We start from the raw sequence: 23,198 nt of genomic DNA on the forward strand, positions 1-23,198 counted from the left end.
TTGGAAGAAAAATCTATAGAAATCACGGTGAGTGACGCAGTAGATTATGTTATGTAGTAGCGGAAGAATATGATATCTGCCCTCCTTGTTTCAGCCGAACAGTTTTCACAGTGACACAAAACAATCCCAACAGTGGCGGATGGATGTGCGGTAGGGTATAATATCAAGGCTTTATAGTTAACTTTAGTCAGGCTATAATTTGTCTCTGGTCGGTGTCTTTGTATGGCAAACACCAGTGTTAAGCTTGAAGTGAAGCAAGATTACGCTCCCTGTCTGTTTGAAGCTAACTGAGGAGTTAGCTAGAATGCTAACATGATGCTCAACCCGTCAGACGGTCTACCAGATGACCGAAAGTCCTTGTACCCTCAGTCCCAAAGTAGTGCATACAAATGCGGCGACAAAACCAGCCCTATTAGCGTCATACTGGTTAGCTCTGGAAGCCGAGGGAACAAACTCCTTTTCCGATATCCCTACCAAAAGGTCGCTGAGTGTCCGTCATCTCTCTCAGGTAGGGGTAGCATTAGCATGAAGCAGAAACATAAACATTTACGCACACACAGATGTCGCTTCCACGTAATTACATATTTACAGGAGATAATAAAGCAGCAGTGTAATCCAGGGCAGACCAACAGCCCCTTTTGTTGTGATTGTCGACTTTGGAACTGCGGATTGTCTTTTTTTTTTTTTTTTTTTTGAGGATCGGGTCTGCTTGTTCTTCCTTCTTGAAGTTTCCCTCTTGGCCTCTCAGATTGTTGTTGGTGGATGTGCCACATAAATTTGATGTACTTTTGTTCATTCACAAGTTCCTCTTGTTGCTGGTGTTGCACCAAAAAGTCATTGCAGTTGTTTCTGTGTGTCTTTTATGCCTAATAACCTTTCTTATAATTGGAAATAGGCTGCAGTCAAAAAGATTTCCGAACAGGATTTTATATAAAATAAAGCATTTACTTGATTTGCCAGTATCTGTATGTCTCAGCGTTATTGCACCTACTGTGTTCTAGATCAGGACTGGCCCAGGTTTCTCTTAAAAATGCATTTTAATGACACTTTTTACCTGGATAATTCAGAGATATATAAAAGTTCTACCTTGTGATAGGACTGTTCTTTCTCGCTCAGAATGACGTCATATCATTCATGAGCGATATCTTTGAGACTGTAGGCCGTGAAGTTATTTACAGCAGTTTAAATACCAGCAATTGTGTTTTTGGCAAATACTGGCACAGTACTGATGCTGAGAGGCTTTTACTAGGAACAGGGACACGAACTAGGACAGTAAAAGCATGTGTCTCTCTAACACAATTTTATGATTAGTGAGTTGAAGTCAGATTCACAGTGGTTCTTATTTTTGTTATGAGTCTAATATGTATTTTTCATAATGACTAACTCTCACTGATATCTGTCCACAAGCAAAACAGCGGAATCCATATGTGCTGAACACATCTGGGGATGAGCTTGATGACCAGGATGGTGATTCAAGGTATTTCTACAATCTTCATTTTTTTTATGTATTATTCAACTTACTGTTTCATTCTGAGATCCAAATGAGCTTATTAAGCTCATTATGTTTTCCTCCATCATGCTTGTAATCTTTTTTCCCCCATCTAGACACACTTTTTGTTTTTCAGCAATATTATAGATGCTGACACACATTTTAAATCAGTGGTTCTCAAACTGTGGGAGAGTGGGGATTACCAGGAAAAACTATTAGGTTAAGCTATTAGGTTATTGAAAACGTTGAGCTGTTGAGAACCACTGATTTTAATTAATTGTGTGGATGACCTTTAATAAACTTTATTAAACTGATAAAATAATTGAGTAAAACAGTTCAGTATATGATATATTTTTTAAAAAAAAACAAAAACGTTCACCTCACTTTGTACCTAATATTTGTCACAGCCCGAGGTGCTGTTTGGATAGACTCACTTTTCCCAGCTGCTAAGAGATACACTCACTGGCCACTTTATTAGGTACACCTTACTAGTAATGGATTGGTCCCATTTTCCATCTGTTTAAAGGTTTGATGTGATGTGCTTTTAACGACGCTCTTCTGCATGCCTTGAGTCTAAGCTCAAAATAGTTTGTCCATTCTCCTTTGTCTTCTGGCACCAACAAAACATTTTCACCCAGAAAAGCACCACTTACTTAACATTTTCTCGGTTTTAGACCATTCTGTGTAAATGCTAGAGTTGGTTATGCAATTTGACTTGACTCTGTGCATGCCTAAATGCAGTGAGTTGCTGCCATGTGATTGGCTGATTAGATATTTGCATTAACAAGCAGTTGAGCAAGTGTATGTAGTATAGTGGGCAGTGAGTGTATGTAACCCCCTAATGTGCATCTTAAGATAGGGCTGTTCGATATAACGATATATATCGGATGACGATATAAAAACGTCTATCGTTTCATTTTACGCTATCGTTTGTTTCATGGTGTCGCAAAATAAACTGTTTACGGCAATATTTTTTCATCGTTTTGATGGTTACTGTAGTGGCTATATAAATTTCTTAAAGTTCTCTCTTTCTCTTATATTTTATATAACCACACTACAACGGACAAGCGCCTGTTTTTATGCGTTGTGGTTAGCAACAACGACGGTAACAGCATCGTGTGTCCGCTTGTTTATGTTCCACATAAACCTTTCACAATAAAGCTCAAGATCCTGTTGAGACTTTTCAAAATAAACTGAATCACGTGAAAGAGCAGAGTGTTTACGGATGAGAATTTAAAAAGAGCCGCCAGGTGCTAAAAAATAAACCTTAGACTCAAACGTTAGAACAGGCTTTTCCCCGCAGCACGCTGTGTGATAAATACTCACAAAGAAAACGGCGGCCTTTACAACTTATGTCTAAAAATGTATAGTTTCATGCATCGTTTAAAACACGCGACTCCAGGTACATGACACGCAGCTGGAAACACTTCCCGCAAGACGAGCTGCCCGAGATTCACAGAATTTACAGAAAATGTTACATTTTTGTGATTTATATCGTTATCAGGACGATATAATTCTTATATCGGGATATGAGCTATTGGTCATATCGCACAGTCCTATCTTAAGATGAGTTTCTATTTTGTCTTTCATGCTAGTAGATTCCATCAAGGCAGTTACTGTGTAACCACACCAGCAGTCACGTTCTGAATTTAGCTGGGACTCTTCTTCATCTACTGAGTAAAACAAAAGAGTAAAACTGCTTTTCAGTGATGCCACATATGTGTCAATAGCTGTATAATGTTCATATAAGTCTGTAAAATAACCTATTCATAGAAGCTTTGTTTACGTCATTTTGTTATTATTAGCTTTATTAAAGCAAGCAGTGCCATTCAATTGCATAAGAGCAGCTTTCATTTGGTGTTCATGACGTGAAACATATCTTAGATATTGGGCAGGTAGTGTAGGAATTTTCCAGACTAATTTAGCAGAACAAAAATAAGAAAATTTTTGTTGAAAATCAGAATTATGATTTTTCTGATATATATTCTATTACTTCCCACCAGCAGCATTTAAAATTTTTTGAAGCACTACATTAACTGTATTAACCATAAAGATAATTCAGACTTATTTTATTGTACTGTCATATTTTATTACAAACTTAGTTACCTTGAAAACCTTTGAGGCGGGTATAGAAGCTCACTAACCAGCACTGCTGGTATTAGAACTTTAGCACACCAGTGTTTTCACATCACACTATCACATGTTTGTTCGGCTTGTTTTGATGTCCATTTTTATGCATTTAGCCCAACTGTGTGTTGCATTTTCCCTTTTGTTTGTTTTTTTTTTCTTCTTTTTTGTGGCCCAATCCCCATTTCAGAGAGCAATCTCCACTAACTGACGAACAGTTGGTAGCAGGGTAAGACGAAATCATTCTAAACCACCTTTCCTTCGCTTAGATCACCCCTGTCTTTTTATCCCCTTCTTTCCTATTTTGTGTCTTATATGGATCTCCAACCCTGATCTAAGTACACAATCCTTTTAAAATGTCGTACAAGAATGAATCAGTGCTTTGGTTTCTACAAAATATGAGTTTAAGGCTATCATTGAAGCTTTAGTCTGTATTGTTTATATTACCTTTAGCATGTAGAGTAAACTTTAAAGAACACAGTTCAAATTGTGGTGGTGGAGTAAGTCTGTGGTGTGTTTAATTGTTTTTTTTATTTCCGAGAGTTAACACCTTAATTTGTGTCCTTTTGATCACAGCATGAGTTACTTAAGTCAAACCAGCATGAGTCTTTCACACTCTTCATTCATACAGCGATTGCACCTTTTCCGCAAAGAGGCCTTTTTCCTCTTTTCGCCTCTCTAGTAGGCAAACAAGTTTTGTTTTCCATTTATACACTTGTTGAATTTAATTACAGGCAGATGCATCTGATTAATGTAACCTCTCCGATAGACAGGAATGTGAAAAGTATAAGCAAACTGAGCTAATTTAAACTTTCTCACTCATCTCAGTTGTGTCTGTGATGTCCGCGCTCTCCCCACACTGCACATTTTCTTATTGGGGTTTTTCCCTCTTTTAGGTTCTCTGACATCGTCCTCTCCACAATCCTGGCCACCAAATCTGATATGTGTGGAAAGAAGTTTGAACTGAAGATAGACAATGTTCGATTTGTGGGCCACCCCACCCTGCTTCAGCATCCTCCTATCATCCAGGTAGGATCATTTGTCGGCCGCTTTTGTCAGAGTCTTCGAATTTGGACAGTCTGTAATGTAATCGGCCTACAAATGTGGGCACAGAAGGATGGGTTCCTGAATTTGGACACAGCTACGATACCTGACACTGCTTCTTCTTCTTCGGGGTTTAACGGCAGCTGGCATCCTTGTACATGTGGGTGGCTGTAACTCAGGTGGCAGAGCAGGTCAGCCGCTAATCAGAAGGTCGGTGGTTTGATCCCAGGCTGCCTCCTGGCTGCATGCCAAATATCCTTGGGCAAGATACTAACCCCATGTTTGCCTACTGGTGGTGGTCAGAGGGCCCAGTGGCGCCAGTGTCTGGCAGCCTCGCCTCTGTCAGTGCGCCCCAGGGCAGCTGTGGCTACAATGTAGCTTGCCATCGCCAGTGTGTGAATGTGAGTGTGAGTGGGTGAATGACTGAATGTACTGTGAAGCGCTTTGGGGTCCTTAGGGACTAGAAAAGCGCTATACAAATGCAGGCAATTTACCATTTTACATGCAGTGCTGCCACCTTCTGTTTCAGTCCATTATTACACTCTTAAATCCTACTACTTATTACTGCGTCTTTTGGGATCTTACAAAGCTTCAAACCACGCTTCCGCTATTAAATTAGTTGTCAACGATTTTGATAGTCGACATAATTGTGACTAGTCGACTAATCGTGGCAGCCCTAGTCTCTAAACATGTGGAGTGAGGCCTAAATGAAGGTCTGTAAGATAGAGTGAGAGTCTTGGCACAGTGTTCACTGATTTTAAAGAAATATAATAGGACTGACTAATCAGCTGTTGGGTCTCCAGCTCCTTTGTTTTGATTAATGACATCTGCTCACTTGTTCTGTCACATGTGGAGTGTTGCTCATTAATGTGGTCACGTGCTGCTGAAAGCTCCTACAATACAAATGCGTGCAACATGTATAAGCAAATATTTTGGTTCACTGTTGATAAACAATTCAATTCACGTGTTTTATTATTTATTTATGCAAACTCCTTTATTATGAAATCTGTGCCACATGTCTTTTGTAAGTACTGGTTTTAGCCACGATCTCGTGACACGTGAAGTGAATTCTTTAGCTCAGAGTTGAACTAATTTTATGACAAGAGCTGTTCCATCCGGTTGTTCAGTGATGACGCGACGAATCCTACTTCCGGGTCTAAAGTAGTCTGCGTTTAATATGGCTTTTGTGTTGTTAACATGTTTAATGTTATGTATTTTCTTCTATTTGATCTCTGAAAGCTCCTAAAACTGTCAGTGATCACTGTTGACCTCCCTCGGCTTTTATTACCGCTAATCATTTATTTAAGCTCAGTTTTTAAAACCTTAGGATGTAACTACAGCCCAGCCCATGCAGCAGTATGTGAATGACTAACCTCGTATTGTGGATGGATTAGAGCTGGGCGATATGAGATTTTTTCATATCACGATATGTTTTTTTCATTTCAGGCGATAACGATATCTATCACGATATAAGCCAAATAACTATATTTGTAAGATTTAAATGTGCCGTTGCTCACAAGTAAAATGTGAAATAATCAGCAGCTTGTTTTTAAATATTTATTTCCCATAATAAGTTCAACAGGGTAGATGTACTTAAGGAACATGAGACTTTTTCAGATAAATAAAGGCAAATATTGCAAACTACACAAAAGGCAGCCGCTAAAGCGTTTAAGTTTCAAAATAGAACAAACGAAACAGACTAAATTGTCAATTCCACTTAGAAATAAAGTATTAATTCTAAAAATAAATCTTAGTTTGTTTTACAGAAGAACAGACAAAACTGACTAACTTTTGTCAATATCAAGTAAACTGAGAACTAAAAGGAAATTCTCAATCTCTCCTTGTTGTATAGCTGAGCTTTTCAAACAGTTGTAACAGTTACTTTAGTCTGACAAAAGCCGAATGATGAATTAGCGCTTCCAGTCAGAGACTCAGGCTACGTCCACACGTACACGGGTATTTTTGAAAACGGAGATTTTCCGTTTTCGTTTTAAAAAAATAATCCCGTCCACACATAAAGGGAGAAATGAAAGAAAACGCTGCTATGAACATGCCAAAGCAGCAGGTGGCGCTAGATTCCTAACCGTGCAGAAATGTTGGCCAATCAGAAGTCTAGAAGCCTCGGTGGGAAAAAGTAAACAAAGCTGGGGCATAGAAGCAGAACAGAGTCGTATGTGTGGAGGGACAGTAACTGTGTGTATATGTAAGCATTTAAACACTGCAGAGAGTACAATTAACAGTATTGTAGAAATTCATTTCACCGAAACAATAACGTGGCGCACAGTGTGACGCATGCACCAGTTTATTGTATTTCCAGACTTGCTTTCGGCACAATTTACAGTGCAAGCTACTCTGTTTTTTGTCAGACTTGAAATAGCCGAAATACCTTCACACTACGAAACTTCTATGGCTCTTCCGTTCGACAATCTCTCCGGCATTGGAACCATCATCTGTTTTCTCTTCGGTCACGCTCGGTTGATTTTTCTAGTCGGCACACTCATTTCCTCCATTACGCGCTGGCTCCATTACCCGCTGGCTGCTTCCCAAACAAACACACGTGCGGCTTGGCACTTGTGCTGTACGTAACAAGTCACGCGACGTGACGCTGCGGCTGTGATTGGTTCGGCTCTGCGCTACTGAATTTGGATCGGCTGACCTTTTTTTTTTTTTTTTTTTTTTTAAGAGGACAAGAGCGGCGAGGTCTATCGCGATAGCTTAATTTCTCTATCGAGTAAAAGTTATATCGCGATACATGTCGTTATCGTTCTATCGCCCAGCTCTAGGATGGATTATCTCAGTTGTTCTCCTGGCTGAAGTTTGGTCTTTTTACAGCATCCTGCCATGCAATTACATTTGTTCCTGACCACCGAGAACACTCACGTTAACTTTTATCGAGTGGAAAAAAAAGTTAGCTTGTTTATATTATGCTAACATAGCTGTGTCGCTAGCGGTCACGTAGCACATCATTATATACCAGCTAGCCAAACTTCAGTAACCCTACAAACGTCACTGCTGTTTAGTTTTCTGTCTTCATTTATGCTGGAAGTGATAGCAGAGCTGTACGTTTTAATTTGTTTCCAAAACCCCGCAGTCAGGACATGCTATATTGTATTTAGATAGATAGCGAGCTAACTCCCTGCTAACTTCTAACTCCGTTAAATGTCATAAATTCCGTTTTCATGGATGCCTGGATGTTAAACTCAATTGTTACACCTGGTAGAGCAGAACGCTGATCATTTTATTAAAGATGAAAGACTTTAGACAGTTTTTCAACTCTCAGTAATGCCATAGTGATCGTTTGATATGTGGACCTGCAGCGGAGTTTAGGTCCAGACACGGCTAGTGACGTCAGACTGAACAATCGGATACAGAGGTTCCTCTCTCTGAAACGGGTCGCCAAGCAACACCAAACTGGTCAAAAACAGGGGTTAATTTAAGAAGCCACTAAAGCAGTACCTGCAGAGCTTAACTCAAACATGAATGGCAAATTATTGTTGTTGTAATGTTTTACGTCTTTGTTTGTTGATTTTTAGCGAAATGCTGCGCTGTTTTGAAATTTGTTGATGTATGTTGACTAATACATAAACAATAAACAATAGAAAGTGTCAACTATTATTATAATTATTATCATCATTATTATTATTATTATCATATTGTTGTGTATCGGTACTTAGCTTGAATAAAAGTGTTTTATATTCAATTGTGGCTTGTTTGAAATTTGGCTGAAGCTCCCTGCTGTCAGTCTTTTAGTCTAATGACTCACAGCATGTGTTGCTAAGATAATGGTGTATCACACAGGGTGGAGAAAATAGAGAAATATGAAAGTCACAAGGGTTGCACTTATTCTTTACAACAACACCTACTGTATCTGACTTAAAATTACCATGAAGCACTTCTGTTTACCTAAACTGAACATTTCAGTCCACAGTAAATTCATAAGATCATTGTACAAGGCTGGTGTGACATATCATGGAAGTTAGGCCTTAAGGTTAAGGTTCCATAGCATTTTGATTAGGTCTTAATTATTTAATTCATTTTACAAGTGAAAAGTGTGAGACCTCCTTTTATCAAATTAAATACTGTACTGCTCTTTTTGTTACAACATTTGATTTTGTTGCACTGGACATTGGAAAAGTTGTGGCAGGTTTTATTTGTCATAGTCTTCCAAAGAAAAAAATAAATCTAAAAAATGGCATCAGTTAGTAGTTTTGACTATAACAGCAAAATAACAAACTGTAAACTGACATTTTAATATAAAGGCTTGTCTAGATTTTGCATCTGGTGATAAGTTTGTCTTTTTTTCTTTGCAGGTTTCTAAAACAGATCCTTCACCCAAGAGAGAAATGCCAACAATGATCTTGTTTAATGTGGTATTTGCACTCAGGGTATGCACAAGATGTATTTTGATTTTAATTTTAAATGTTTAGGATTAGGATTCACCTTTATTGTCATTACACATGTGTAAATACAGGGTTATGAAGTACAATTTGCATCTAATTAGAAGTGCAAGAGTAGTAAGTGCAATAAGAGCAATTATATACAGATAAGTGGAGAGCAAATATACAGATGTACTACGGGCAAATGTACAGATATACTGATATATGTCAGATATAGGTCGGTACCTGACCTGCGAGGCCAAATGTTTGTAACTGTAAAACTCTTGATATTGGAAACTTTAAACTTAATAATAATTTACATTTAGTTAGCTTGGGTGGGACACATAGATTTTGTGGGGTTTTTTTTTATCTGTGAATGGGAGTGGTATGGGTAGCTGATAATATTCCAGTATACTTTATCAGTGAGAGCATGGTAACTTAGAGGGAGGAAGGGGGGCTTAATCACGTTGACCAGTGCGCCCCTCCCCATGCTGAGTCATGGTTCCCAGTAAGAGCAAGCAAAAAGTACTTAGTCATGTTTTTAATATCTTCCTGGCAACTGTGGAAATTCTGTACAAAAACACAGCAGGCCCACATGGCAGTATGTAAACCAAACACTGCTACATTTTGTTTTCATGTATTTTGTATGTTTATTATTTATGTTTATAATTAACATTATTTGATATTCTTATTTCTCTAATAAAACCATATCAACTTGCATTGAATAGGGATGCACCAATTGTGAACTTCTGAGAAGATGATGATGGTTGAAGTTGATGGTGAAAATAACAATTTGCCCACTTGCCAGTGCTAATATCCATCCATCCATCTTCTTCCGCTTTATCCGGGGCCGGGTCGCAGGGGCAGCAGCCTAAGCAGAGAAGCCCAGACCTCCCTCTCCCCTAGCTTATCCGGGGGAACACCAAGGCGTTCCCAGGCCAGCCGAGAGATATAATCTCTCCAGCGTGTCCTGGGTCTGCCCCGGGACATGCCTGGAACACCTCACACAGGAGGCGCCCAGGAGGCATCATTGTCAGATGCCCAAACCACCTCACTGGCTCCTTTCGATGTGGAAGAGCAGCGGCTCTCCTCTGAGCCCTTCCCGGATGGCTGAACTTCTCACCTTATCTCTAAGAGAGAGGCCAGCCACCCTTCGGAGGAAGCTCATTTCCGCCGCTTGTATCCGCGATCTCGTTCTTTCGGTCACTGCCCACAGTGCGTGGCCATAGCTGAGGGTAGGGACGTAGATCGACCAGTAAATTGAGAGCTTCGCTTTTACACTCAGCTTTCCGGAGACTTCACCACGACGGACCAGTGCAGCGTCCGCAGCACCAATCCATCTGTCGAGTTCCGGCTCCCTTCTCCCATCACTCGCGAACAAGACCCCGAGATACTTGAACTCATCCCCGACCCAAGTGGGCAGTGCTAATAGAGATATTTTATTTGATTATTTTATTTCTGTAGTTATTTATCCACTTCTGCTTTGTTGGTAAAAAGACATTTCCATTATAAACAGTTTCTGAGTTTTTCAACTATTTAAAAGGCTCCACATATACATAGGTATTTTTGGCCTTTGTTTACACGTAAACAGCATTTTAGTTCACTGGACATGGAGCCTTTGAAAAAACCCCATATTTAAATGGAGAAGATTGATTTGTTTTGCATCATCAAAGGTGTGTGCCTTTATCTCATTTTTGACATCAGTGTCAAAAACACTGTTGTTGTTTGTAGACTTCTAATTGGTCAACATATCTATAAAGTTAGAGTTTTATTACTTTTGCTTTGGCAAAAGCACTTGACTCTGCTTTTTACATTTTCACCTGTCTACATGTGAAGCCTGAAACACCTTTTAACATCTGAAGTAGGGGAACAGTTACTGTAACAAAACACATAAGTTATAAACACTGACAATTGTAAATATCAAGTTATTTACCAGTACGTCAACAAGAGTCATATAGTCTGTAACAATGTTTGGCTAATACGCATTGATGCTACTGATCCATGCTCAGGAGGTGGAGGTACTAATTAGAAGGTTAGTGCTCCAGGCTGCATGCCAAAGTATCCTTGTGAAAGTTTTATCACGCACTTTGAGCACTCACGTAGAGTAGAAAAGCACTATGTAAGAACCAGTCACCAGTCCATTTACCTTAAAGTAAGATCTACTTTATATCCAATATGTTGGGAAATTCTTGTGTCAAAGCAGCAAAAAAAACATTAAACACAACTTATATACATGTAAAATATTACTATACGAATTAAAACACTGTATAACAAAACAGTATCGTAGTGTGAAAACTGTACAAAAGAAATTAAAAAAAAAATCAGAATGTAAAATAAAATATAGGAGCTCAAGAAGTAAAAGTTTATTACAATAAAAGTAAAATTTTAAATAAAATACAATAAAAAAAAAGCTGCATAAAATTCCTCAATAAAGTAAAAATAGCTCAGTAAAACAAAAAAAAATTTGTGTTATATACATTTCTCCATCTTTGTTTTCATACCTAAGGTGGACTGATTATAAGAAACAATAATTCCATGTACAACAACCTCACATCTGCTCAAGTTTAATCAAAATGCAATTCGTAATTCTTAACATTATAAGATGTAGAAATTATTGCAGAGCCTTTGTATTGAATTGCGTAAATATGACAAGAAATAAACATCAAAGATGTGCTCAAAAACAACATTTATACTGAGCGTGTTAAGTCATATTCATTCATCTTTCAGCGGGTGCCATGCTAAGATCATTAACTGACGTTAGGTGTAAAATAAACGGGATGTTTAATAGTTAACAACTGACAGCCTGGACATGAATGTGAACTGATCCATGTTGTATGCAGCGCTTTGAGTACTCCGGGAGAGTAGAAAAGCACTATATAAGAATCAGTCCATTTACCATCCACACAAAAAAGCACTGGTGTTATAATCAAAGTGTAACAGATACATTTTTCTTTCTTTGCATAATTATGACATTTAAAAAGTGGCTGATTTTCATCTCTGGCCTGCAGGCAAATGCTGACCCATCCGTCATCAGCTGCATGCACAACCTGTCACGCCGCATTGCCATTGCTCTGCAGCACGAGGAGCGCCGCTGCCAGTATCTGACCCGCGAGGCCAAACTCATGCTGGCCGTCCAGGAGGAAATTACCACGACTGAAAGTGAGATACAAGCTCAGACTACACATCAAATTTGCAGCTTGGTCTTAGTCAGACTTACATCTTTGTTAACATAGAATATTGGTATTTTGCTTCTGGTATCAGCAGATGGAAGCCCCCAGTCCCCATTTAGACAAATTCTTCCAAAGTGTAAGCTAGCAAGAGACCTCAAGGAGGCGTATGACAGGTGTGTGACCACATGCATTTTACATTCATTTGTTTGGATTTGCTGTCTAAATTTGTGTAATATATGATTCTGCAATTGCTGATTGTGATGATGGTGCTTTTTCAGCCTTTGTACAACCGGTGTGGTGCGACTTCACATCAACGACTGGCTGGAGGTGAGCTTCTGTTTGCCGCACAAGATCCACAGGATTGGTGACACCTACATCCCCCCAGAGGCATTAGAGCGCAGCCTTAAGGCCATAAGGTATATTACAGATTTGTTTTTCTTTTTATGTGACGTTTTCTTACATCTCACAACATCTTATTTGATTAGCTGTAACTAGAAGTATCTTGTTTACAGTTAAAGACACGGGAAGGGTGGGGAAGGGGGATTAGCTGTTCTAGATGAAATAAAATCAGCAGATGTGGGCTGTGTTGCTACAAATGGCCAACTAAAAACACCTATAGACCTCATTTGTCAAAACATAAACACATGGGTGTAATAGCTTTTTTATGTCATATTTAAAATGATATTATTTATATTACACATTCATAACTTACTCTGTGGTTTCTGTGGATTCCTTCTGTTTTTTCACACATTGCATCTTTTCATGACAAAATAAGTTCATCCAGTTGCATTTGTGATATAATCAATTGTGTTCATAATGTCTAATAATCATAATAATATGAATAAATTGTTAAGGCCAGAAAACAATCATTTTGTGACAGCCAGCTTGGAATATTAAAGTACAAACTAATTTGCTAAAAATGGACTTATCACAACTTATAACTTCAGCAATCATTCAAATGCACACAGTTGTACTACGTTGGCTAGTCAGCTTAGGTCTATACATAACCATCAAATAACACAGCTTTGTCAAAATCCCTCTTTGATCCACAGGTCACCTTACCCTTCAGCCCTTTAGTCAGAATAGTCTAATTTCCCCTCAGTTTATGTCAAAGAAGTTTTGTGCCTTAATTAGCTGGATTGTATTTGGTAAGCAAATGTATGTGTTTAATATATAAAGCACTCAAACGATGCAGAATTTAGTGTGGTCTTTAGTGCCGCCTACTGGCATTTCAATGTAATAGCTGTAATTTTGATCAGCTCTCTCATTAGTTGCTGCTGCCCTGTGCAGGTACTTGGTTGGACCCCTTTTATCCTTCAGAATTCTTCACGGCATAGTTTTAACAAGGTGCTGGAAACATTCTTCTGAGATTTGGGGCCATGTTGACATAATAACATCACAAACAGGTTGCTGCAGATTTGTCAGTTTGTAAATGCAATTGGGATTTCTGTCAAATTTTAATGAGTCTGTGTAAGCCTGTGTAGCCTCAGTTTCCTGTTCATATTTGACATGAGTGGCAGTGGGGTGGTCTACTGCTGTAGCCCATCTATTCCTAGGTTCAATGTGTTGTACATTCAGAGATGCTCTTTTGCACACCTTGGTTTTGACAAGTTATTTAAGTTACTGTTGCTTTCCTATCTGACCTGCATCTAAAAGGCATTTTCACCTTTTTCTCTGTAAACCTGAAAGATGTCTGTGTGGGAAAATCCCAGTAGATCAGCAGCTTCTGGCATCAACAACCGTTCCACATTCAAAGTCACTCAAATCATCTTTTTTCCCCATTCTGATGCTCAGTTTGACTGTCTTGACTATGTCTGCATACCTGAACACAATGAGTTGCTGCCATATGACTGGCTGATTGGATATTTAGTTAACAAACAGTTTAATATGTATACCTTTGTCTTTGTATGTAAAATAAACTAAATGTGTGTTTCTTTCAAACAGAGTCTGCTTGTATGTGGATGTATGTTCATTTAGAATCCGTATTGTGTGTCTGATCCTGCAGACCCTATCATGCCCTGTTGCTTCTGGAAAATGAGAAAACACTCCTCAGCCAGCTTCCCCTGGACTGCTCCCCTGCATTGATCCGCCTGATTAAAACCTGCTCAGCAGTGAAAAACCTGCAGCAGCTGGCTCAGGATGCTGACCTGGCCTTACTTCAGGTACAGGACAGTCACACTACCTGGATCAGATTTCCAGTTTAAAATGTCAGATGTGATTCTCATGAATTTATCAGATGAAATTAGTTTTTATAAGTCTAAAAGATGCATTAGTTGTGTTTAATACACAAAGATCTATAAATCATTGTGCAGTATGCATCACTGATAGAATAGAGGAAAGTTAAAATGTGAAAAAGTGTACTGTACATACATATATACTTTTAAAAAAGTATAACCTTCAGAAGTTGTTTAGTCAGGTGGTCTTACTGTCATCTAGTGGCAGATATATGTAATGCAAATCTGAGAAAATCCCCATGTGTAGCTCTTATTTGCTTATTTTGCTTTTATTTGGCATCCTAGAGATTAATTGACAAATATTTTCTCATTTAGATCTTTCAGATTGCTGCTCATTTGGTTTATTGGGGCAAGGCAATTATCATCTACCCACTGTGTGAGAATAATGTCTACATGCTGTCTCCGCATGCCAACATCTGCCTGTGAGTATCTGATGTGATATAAGCCAGCTGGGAAGAGGAAATGAAGCACACTAATGCTAAGCACTCATCCATGGCATTTCCTCATATAGAGAGGCTTCCTGATCTGACTTGCAACACTGTTTGGAATTAAATTTAAAAGATGTTCTGTGATGGAATAAGCTCTGTGTTGTTCTCTTCTCCCTGAATAGATATTCACCATTGGCTGAGCAGTTTGCCCGGCAGTTTCCTGGTCATGATCTGCCCTCTATGTTAGCCAAGTTCTCACTGCCTGTCTCACTGGCTGAGTTTAGAAATCCCCTGGAAGCTCCCACACAGGAGGTGGGGGTTATTGCATGATGTGGAATACATGTGTGAAGCATTTCAAAAGAGAAATACTTTTATTAAACCTGTGAAAATGTCCCAGTTTCTTTTCTTTTTTTTAAATTTGCATGATTTCAGGCATGTTTAATGAAATAATCTGATGTATATCTATGTCCTGAAGACAGAAATATATATGAAAACTGAACACAAACATAAGTTATAATACTTATAATCCTTGAGGTGGGCCATCATTCTTCGTCTTGTTCTGGCAGTGTAGGTCCTGATGAATTATTAATGGCAAAGGGACATCGTCTCTAGTGTATGCATCCTCCATTTTTCACGAGAACAGGATCAGACTCTTTCTTGTGGATCTATTTTAAAACATATTTGACCTGGTTACGTGAGCATTTTCCAATTCCCTTATTTCAGTTTATCCTAATGCAGTTTGCTGCTCTGCTGGTTAACCAGGCCCAGTTAATCCAGATGGTGGTTTGGATGCTGCAGCGCCGCCTCCTGATCCAGCTGCACACTTATGTGTGCTTGTTGGTACCACCCAGTGAGGATGAGCCTGGGCTGAGGGATGAAGACCCTCCGCTGGCTGCCCGAGTAGGAGGTCGCAGTCTCAGTACCCCTAGTGCGCTCAGTTTTGGCTCACCGAGTATGTCCTCCCGCCTCTACTCTTCTGCTCTTACGGCTCTAACTCTGTACTATAAAATCTGACATTCTTCTTGTTTTGTGTAGCCAGCAGTGATGACATGACCCTAACCAGTCCCAGTATGGAAAACTCCAGTGCAGAGCTGCTAACTGGTGGAGACTCCCCGCTCAACAAGAGGATGACTGAGACACTGCTCGCCAGCCTGTCAGAGCACGAGAGGCAGTTTATTCTTAACATCCCTGCTGCACAAAATCCAGAGGATCTGCGGATGTTTGCGAGGTGATTAAATCTGCCTTTAACTGACAACAGGACCATAGTGTGCTTGTTTTATTAAGTGTCCTTAAGGTTGCCATTGTTCTGTTTTATGTTCAAACATGAGAGCGGTGTACATGGATGACATGAACTAACTGATTGCCTGCCTTTGCCTCATATCTTAGAAATGAAATGTTTATGTCTCTCAATAGATAAAAAAGTATTTGTTCAGTGGTTTGAATAAATCTACTTGCATAGTATTGTAAAATTTAATTGGGCAGCATAGGCTAAAGAGTTAGTTTACCAGCAGTTAGGTGGAGATCAAAAGTGTCTGGAGAGCTTCTCAGCATTCCAGTGCTGCCCCCTTCACAGCAATGAAGGCTCCCATCAGAGGTGCAAAAGTCCTGTCTCATGGATGATTGACACTGTTGATCAGTCAGTGAAACTCTTTCTCTTGTTAACTGCTTCCAGGCTACTGCACTATTTCCGAGGACATCACCACCTGGAAGAGATTATGTACAATGAGAACATGAGGCGCTCGCAGCTAAAGACGCTGTTTGACAAGTTCCGCAGTGTCCTTGTGGTTACCAACCATGAAGATCCCATTATTTCAATCTTTCAGTCACCGATGGACTAGCTGTGCAGACAGTGTTTCAGCAACTGGAAAATGTGTCAGTTTAGGAGAAGTTAATGGCCTGCTGGGCTCACAGCTAAGTGGTCAAAGACGTTTTAAAACAAAATGCCTTGACTGCAAGATGTTTTTTCTGTATGAGCCAAATGTTTGTTTACAGTAATAAATTATTTTGTATATATCAGACATGCCTTAAGGTTTTTTTTGTGAATATTGGAAGTGTGTGCAGTGTTTAGTGGAGGCTTCACTTCATCTTCCCGTGCCCCAGATGTGTTAGATCATCTGTGCTGTCCTCAGAGGGGCACAGTGAGTAATGATCATTCCAGACCTTGAGCTACCTCTCCTTAGGAATACCTGATGTGGAAAGAAAAAAGGAAGAGTCTAAACATCAGACAGACTTTTCCTGCTCTGAGGGAAACAGATCAGGCCAAACATCTGTGAAATCACTGAGGTGGAAATTTCCCAAGTGTGAATGTTTATTAAAAATCACAGATGAAACCAAACGAAAGGCGTGTGTAAAGGCAAATTACAGAACCCCCCCCCCCATTTTTTTTAAACAGATGCTAACAAACCGAGTCTGTAGTTCTTCAGTCTACTTTCCAGTACAGCTTTGCATCACTACCATAAAGCTGCAGCTTATTACTAAATGGTTGAGGAAAACAAGCAACATTTATTGTAGAATCTCCACTGCCTCCAAACTACAAAATTACAAATATACAGTTTAATTTCAAGTGTGTGAGACACATCCCAACAAAGCAATCATGTATTTGTATGATTTTTATTCTTCTTCAGTGTTAAACTCTTTAAAGAGATCAGATGAGTTTCAGGAATTTTCCTGTTAAGTCCTTTTGACATTGTGCTGTCCTGTATCAGGCTTCACGGCATGGGGACTTAAATCGTTCATGACATTTCCAGACAGAGTCTGTCTCTCTGCCTCTTTATTCACAACGCTAACAGAGGGGTGCCCACGTAGATAAAAACGCCATGGCTTCTTGGCCCATTCCCCGTGGGACTCTATTCCGATGCGTGGTGCTGATACGATATCTTGGGGTTTTGCCGGACTTGTGTCGGGATCATTCTCCAGCCACACATCTGGGTCTGAGGCTAAGTCTCGACGGTCAAAACATCGTGGTATATTTAGAGCCTGGCAGAGCTTTGAAGGCCCGTTGCAGAGCTCTTTGTCCTTCAGCTGACGGGCTCCCTCTTTGCGTCTGGCTGCCCTCAGCTGCCTCATGACGGCCTGACCCTGTAGGGGCTCGAGTGAGCGCAGCAACACAGCAGCACCCTCCCCTGAGCAACACAGCACACAATATGCATCAGTCAGCAAGGCTCCACTCTGTCTCCTTCCTTTTACCCTTTAAACAGCGACTATTGAAGCCATGAACTGCTGTTTATGTTTAATGTTGTAATAATGAAGAATGATCAAAACTGGCCTTTTCACATCCATTGTTAACAATAATAAATATATGAATGTAAACAAAATTAGTGACATAATGTACAAAACATATTGCACCTTTGGTGGGTATAGCGTTTACCTTCACTAGACACGTTCATGCATAGGTAGATGCCATAGATTGGATACACGTAGATTGTGCCAGGCTTCATAAACATGGCTGTGTTTCTCTCGGTGCGTTTGCCTCCTGCCGAGTGTGAGGCCTTGTCCTCCCCTCCAAGGTAAGCTTCAGTTTCCACTATTCTTCCTCGCAACTCCGTACCATCTGCACACCTGTGGACCAGCACCTGCAGGACCAAAGGACAGGGAGATTCTTTCTCTATATCCACAGGATGGTGGGTTACATAGATTTGTCATTTAGCTGAAGGATGCTACCTACAAAACACAACTTTGACAATCAAAACCACAACAAATGTCTATTTTTAATGTCATGGCAAAAGTCCTATGAAAGCAAAATAATAAGTATCTCTGACCTTATTCTGTTAAGCCAAATATTCCTTTTGCTTCAAAAACTGGGTACGGACGTATTTTCATGAGGTGTACAATGAACGATCAAAGAAAATCCATGCTTGCCAGCATGCCAGTTTTGCTGCTAACAAAAAAAAACAAAACAAAAAAACTACACCTCAATCACACTTTCATGAATGAAATATTCCAGCTCAAAATCTTTATTGATTTATACTTGTTGGGAATAAAATAATAACTAGGGCGCACTGCACCAGCATAAGAACAATTGGTCTGAGGATTTCAAGCAGGGACCGTGATGTGCTCGCATGTGAAGGTCGTTGGGACCCTGCAAGGATATCGCTATTACCTACTGCCAAACCTTGCTGGAAGATGCTACAGGCAGCATAATGTTCCCCACAGTATCTCCAGAGTATTTCATATCAGTAACATGGACTCAATGCAAACTTGTTCTCAATTGTGAGGAAACCAGGGTTTCAGTGGTGGACCTGCAACTTCTGCTCACAACTGTACAGTTCTGGGGTGTGATGGAAAGTCTACTGAAGTATGTTGTGCCACCCTCATGGAGGGTGTTTCTGACAGGTTGCTCAGAAATATAACCTTTACACTCTTGAGACTTTGCTGGTAGACACAATAAACCTCCAAAGGCTTGTATGGAAGTGCCATCATGGAAGAGGTGGACTACCTTTGCAGCCTGAATGGTCGCAGGTATTGTCTCATACTACAAGTAGTGACAAAACTAGAAATAAAATCAGTTGGATAAGGAAAGAGCAAAACCTGATAAATCATTCCCTTTTTGGGAGACTTGTTTTTGCCTCTCCAGTACGCCTGTTGTCAATTTCATTTGCACCAAAGAAGGTAAACTAGGTCAAATAAATACACAATGGTTTATGGACAGATTAATATCCCTGAAGTTAGCAGACTTTGTTTTTGAAGAAGCATATGTGTTTAAATAAACAAATAAGCAACAGTTAGACAGCGTTAAAAATGGGAATCAGTGCTTAACAACTTAAATACAATCACTGAAAGTAAGTTTATCAGGCACATTCAAACGTACAGAGGCCAGTTACTAAGATATAAATTGAAAGGTGAAGTTAAAAAAACAACAATTTTAAACTAAAATAAATTTTCTTCCCTACATTTTGTGCCTCCTGACTTTTAAAAACACACACACACACATTTACATACAAAGGTGTTAAATTCAGGTGAGAAATCAGCCTACCTTGCCGAGGAAGGCTTTAGCCAAACTGATGCAGGGCTGCTTGAAGAAGTCCTCTCCTAGCCTGTGCTGCTGCTCATTCCCGGTAAAATAACAGCTTCGCTCCGCCTCAGCACTCTGAGCATTTTCACACTGACTGGGCTGCTTCTTAAGCGCGGTTTGTGAGTCCTTTGGCTTCAGCTCCGTGTCCTTGTTGTGTTTATTTAACGACACAGTTTGTTCAGATGTTGCCGCCGCCAGCGCTAGCATCTTTCTTTTTCGCGCTGCCATCATCTTATCGTAAATTCAGAAGGTTTACAGATTTTTAAAAAACACATGTAGGACGGCGTGTATTTATAAACCCAACAATACGTTTATTCAATATTTAGTATTTAATTCACAATACAAAGAGTCTTATGGAAGCCGTTCACGTACTAGCATACAGGAAGTGGATATGATTGTTTTGGTATCTCTTAAAGGGACCGCGCACTTCTTGGAGGTAGTGGGAGACGTTAACCTTCAAGGCTTTCTCCTAGAAAGATTTTATTTTCCCATCTATATTATTTTATATTTCAGTTGTGAAAGAAAAAAAAATATTTATGGTTAAGAAAATGTGAAAATAAACATGTTTTGCAAAGAAAGAAAATTCATGAATGCAGTTTTCTTCTCTTTTTGGGCTGAAAATGTTTAAGCAGCCACTGACTGTTCATTATGGAGCAATTCTATGGTAATAAGACTGCCTCTAAGAACAAATCTCCATCTTTTTCTCACAAAATGACTTTACAGTGCATTATGAATTTCGCCCTTCAGCACAGCAGCCACTTTGCCGAAAGACTACCTGACAACCTGTGCCCTTTTCCTGCTGCTGCCTTATCTTTTCAGGCTCATTTGGATAATAAGAGGTTATAAATAGAACCACTCTGCGTGCTCTCCACTGCCTGTGCCCAGGAAGTTGACGGCGCCAGTTTGGCCCCAGGCGTTTTGAGCCCATGCGGCTTTCTGGAAGACTAACAGTATGTGACGTGGTCATGCCACAGACTACAACTTCAGCAGGGAAATACAAGTTTTCTTTTTGGCTACTGTGGAGGCAAATCTCTGGCTGTAAAAAGGAATCAGCCTATTATGATGCAGATGAAAGGAATGAACTGCAAGTCAACTAATAAAGATGGACTTGATGTACCTTTCTTTTTTGACTTTTATTTATACATGTGAAAGAGAAAAATAAGCACGAAAGTGTCATCTTCCTCATTTGGTCACAGATTCTGTGTGGCATTGCACAAAAATAGATGACTGGGACAAATTTGCATGGGTAGTCATTGGGTATCATATTCTGTACTTTCTCTTGTCTCCTTTTTGTGCTGATCAAGCAATAATTTAATCTTGAACCTCTTGAGGTTTGATTTCCAGGTTTCCTCAAGAAGCAACACTGTGATCACCGTGTTCATCCAAGGGCTGCGCTTCTAATGGAAACCTCAAGTAACTTATTGAGCCAGAATACATTCCAGACAGAAATCTGCTGAGCATGTTCAGTAGAAGTCTCCTGGAATGGCTTGTTGACTTTGTCATGGCTGGTGGGCCAGAGAACACCATTGTTTGCTGTGACTGTGTTGCTACTGCCCGTCAGCAGTGCTTGTGCGGTTTGGGCTGAGCAGCTTTCATTGTTGCTGCCACTGATAATCATAGCAGCCACATTCTGGATCACTGTCAATTCCAGCAGCCACCTCAGCGATCGTGACGCTGAGCAGGAACACCAGAGACTCCGCTGTGTGTGCAGATGGACGAGCAGAATGCCGCCGGAACGAAATGGCTTACTACACGATGACTCCGAGAATTCTATGAAAAAAAGCAATTGATCTTTTGGGTTTCATGTGCAGTATTCAGTGTGTTTGTGTTTAATTAAGGGAATGGTAAACTTATTTTAAAGTGACACTCACTGGACTCTTTACACCTTTTTTAGTACTGGGTTAACTCTCTCATGGTTTCAGATCTGCCTCAGTTTGTAGTGGCACAGATTCAACAAAGTGCTGGAATCATTCCTCCAAGATTTTGGTTTAGCAACTTTGTGATGTTATTACAGATTTGGTGCGAATTTTTCGGCTGCGCATTCATGATGCAAATTTCCTATTCCACTATATTCCAAAGGTGCTTTATTGGATTGAAACCTGGTGACTGTGGAGACGTGTGGAGTGAAGGGAACTCGCTGTCATGTTCAAGATGAGATGATTTGAGCTTTGTGACACAGCTTGTTGTCATGCTGAAAGATGTGTATACTGTGGTCACAAGGGAGGGACATGGTTAGCTGTAATATTTAGGTAGGCTGCTTTAACACCATTACACCATCACCAGCAGCAGCCTGAACTGTTGATACAGTGCAGGGTGAATACATTTCATGCTTGTTTACACCAAATTCTGACTTTCTGTGACATCCAAATGTCACAGAAAAATTGAGACTCATCAGATCAGAAACCTGGTCCTATTTTTAGCTGACAGGAGTGACCTCCCTGTGTTGTCGTCCTTTGCTGTTGCTTATCCATTTCATGAGTTGATATTCTGTGAATTTAGAGATGCTCTTCTGCATACCTTGGTTGAAACAAGTGGTTATTTTAAAAAAAATTAAATCCAGTAGAATTTTGTGCAGGAAAATCCTAGTAGATCACCAGGTCCTGTTTGGCACCAACAGCCATCCCACATTGGAAGTCACTTTAATCAAATTTCTTCCCCATTCTGATGCTCTACCCTTTAACTTCACCAGGTTGTCACGACCATATCTACATGCCTAAATGCATCGAGTTGCTGCCATGTGATTGACAGATCAGGTATCTGCATAACATTGCAGCCAAATATGTATACCTAATAAAATGGTCTGTGGGTGTATGCAATAGCAGTTTGGCATTACTACATTTAGTTTATAACTATCTCTATAAACACATTACATCAAATGGATGTCTAAAAAAACTAGCCTCCTAAATTTATATCTCTATTTTTGAGTAACGTTTATACGATATCTTAGGTATGAATGTCAGTAGCACCATTGCGAAACTCAGACCATTACATAGTTTAATTAAAATAATTTCCCTAAAAAACTGTTACACTTTTAAAGAAAATTCCAAAATATAGTTTGAAGTAGTAATAAAAATATTTAAAAATATTAAAAATAATACTTTCTGTCATCGGTGTGGTAATAATGGGGCGATCGTGGCTCAAGACTTGGGAGTTCACCTTGTAATCAGAAGGTTGCCGGGTCGAGCCCCAGCTTGGACAGTCTCGGTCGTTGTGTCCTTGGGCAAGACACTTCACCCGTTGCCTACTGGTGGTGGTCAGAGGGCCCAGTGGCACCAGTGTCCGGCAGCCTCGCCTCTGTCAGTGTGCCCCAGGGTGGCTG

At 39.9% G+C, this 23,198-nt stretch overlaps 2 protein-coding genes across 9 annotated transcripts; one reads left to right on the top strand and one right to left on the bottom strand.

The window, feature by feature from the left end:
* The first annotated feature begins 81 nt into the window (after positions 1-81).
* nprl3 (NPR3-like, GATOR1 complex subunit) lies at positions 82-16,884 on the top strand. Of its 8 annotated transcripts, none has more exons than XM_085454580.1 (14): positions 82-508; positions 1,408-1,477; positions 3,807-3,845; positions 4,513-4,645; positions 8,971-9,045; positions 12,045-12,195; positions 12,298-12,379; positions 12,485-12,622; positions 14,212-14,368; positions 14,756-14,862; positions 15,051-15,180; positions 15,592-15,820; positions 15,904-16,096; positions 16,541-16,884. In XM_085454580.1, the coding sequence occupies exons 1-14, from the start codon at positions 313-315 to the stop codon at positions 16,704-16,706; spliced, it is 1,866 nt and encodes a 621-aa protein (XP_085310706.1). In that variant the 5' UTR covers positions 82-312; the 3' UTR covers positions 16,707-16,884. The 8 variants fall into 8 exon arrangements, with proteins under 8 accessions (XP_085310706.1, XP_085310708.1, XP_085310707.1 ...); XM_085454582.1 differs by having other exon boundaries at positions 15,607-15,820; XM_085454581.1 differs by having other exon boundaries at positions 12,301-12,379.
* A 263-nt stretch (positions 16,885-17,147) lies between these two features.
* mpg (N-methylpurine DNA glycosylase) lies at positions 17,148-20,591 on the bottom strand. Its single transcript, XM_085454589.1, has 3 exons — positions 19,841-20,591; positions 18,236-18,440; positions 17,148-17,990 (listed from the first exon to the last, which is right to left on the bottom strand). Exons 1-3 carry the CDS (start codon positions 20,108-20,110, stop codon positions 17,539-17,541), a joined length of 927 nt encoding a protein of 308 aa, XP_085310715.1. The 5' UTR covers positions 20,111-20,591; the 3' UTR covers positions 17,148-17,538.
* Between the last annotated feature and the right edge of the window lie 2,607 nt (positions 20,592-23,198).

This window comes from Copadichromis virginalis, linkage group LG4 (genome assembly GCF_057382275.1).
Source record: "Copadichromis virginalis isolate Kocher_CV1m ecotype Utaka linkage group LG4, C_Virginalis_male_GT1.1, whole genome shotgun sequence".
NCBI classification, from domain to species: domain Eukaryota; kingdom Metazoa; phylum Chordata; class Actinopteri; order Cichliformes; family Cichlidae; genus Copadichromis; species Copadichromis virginalis.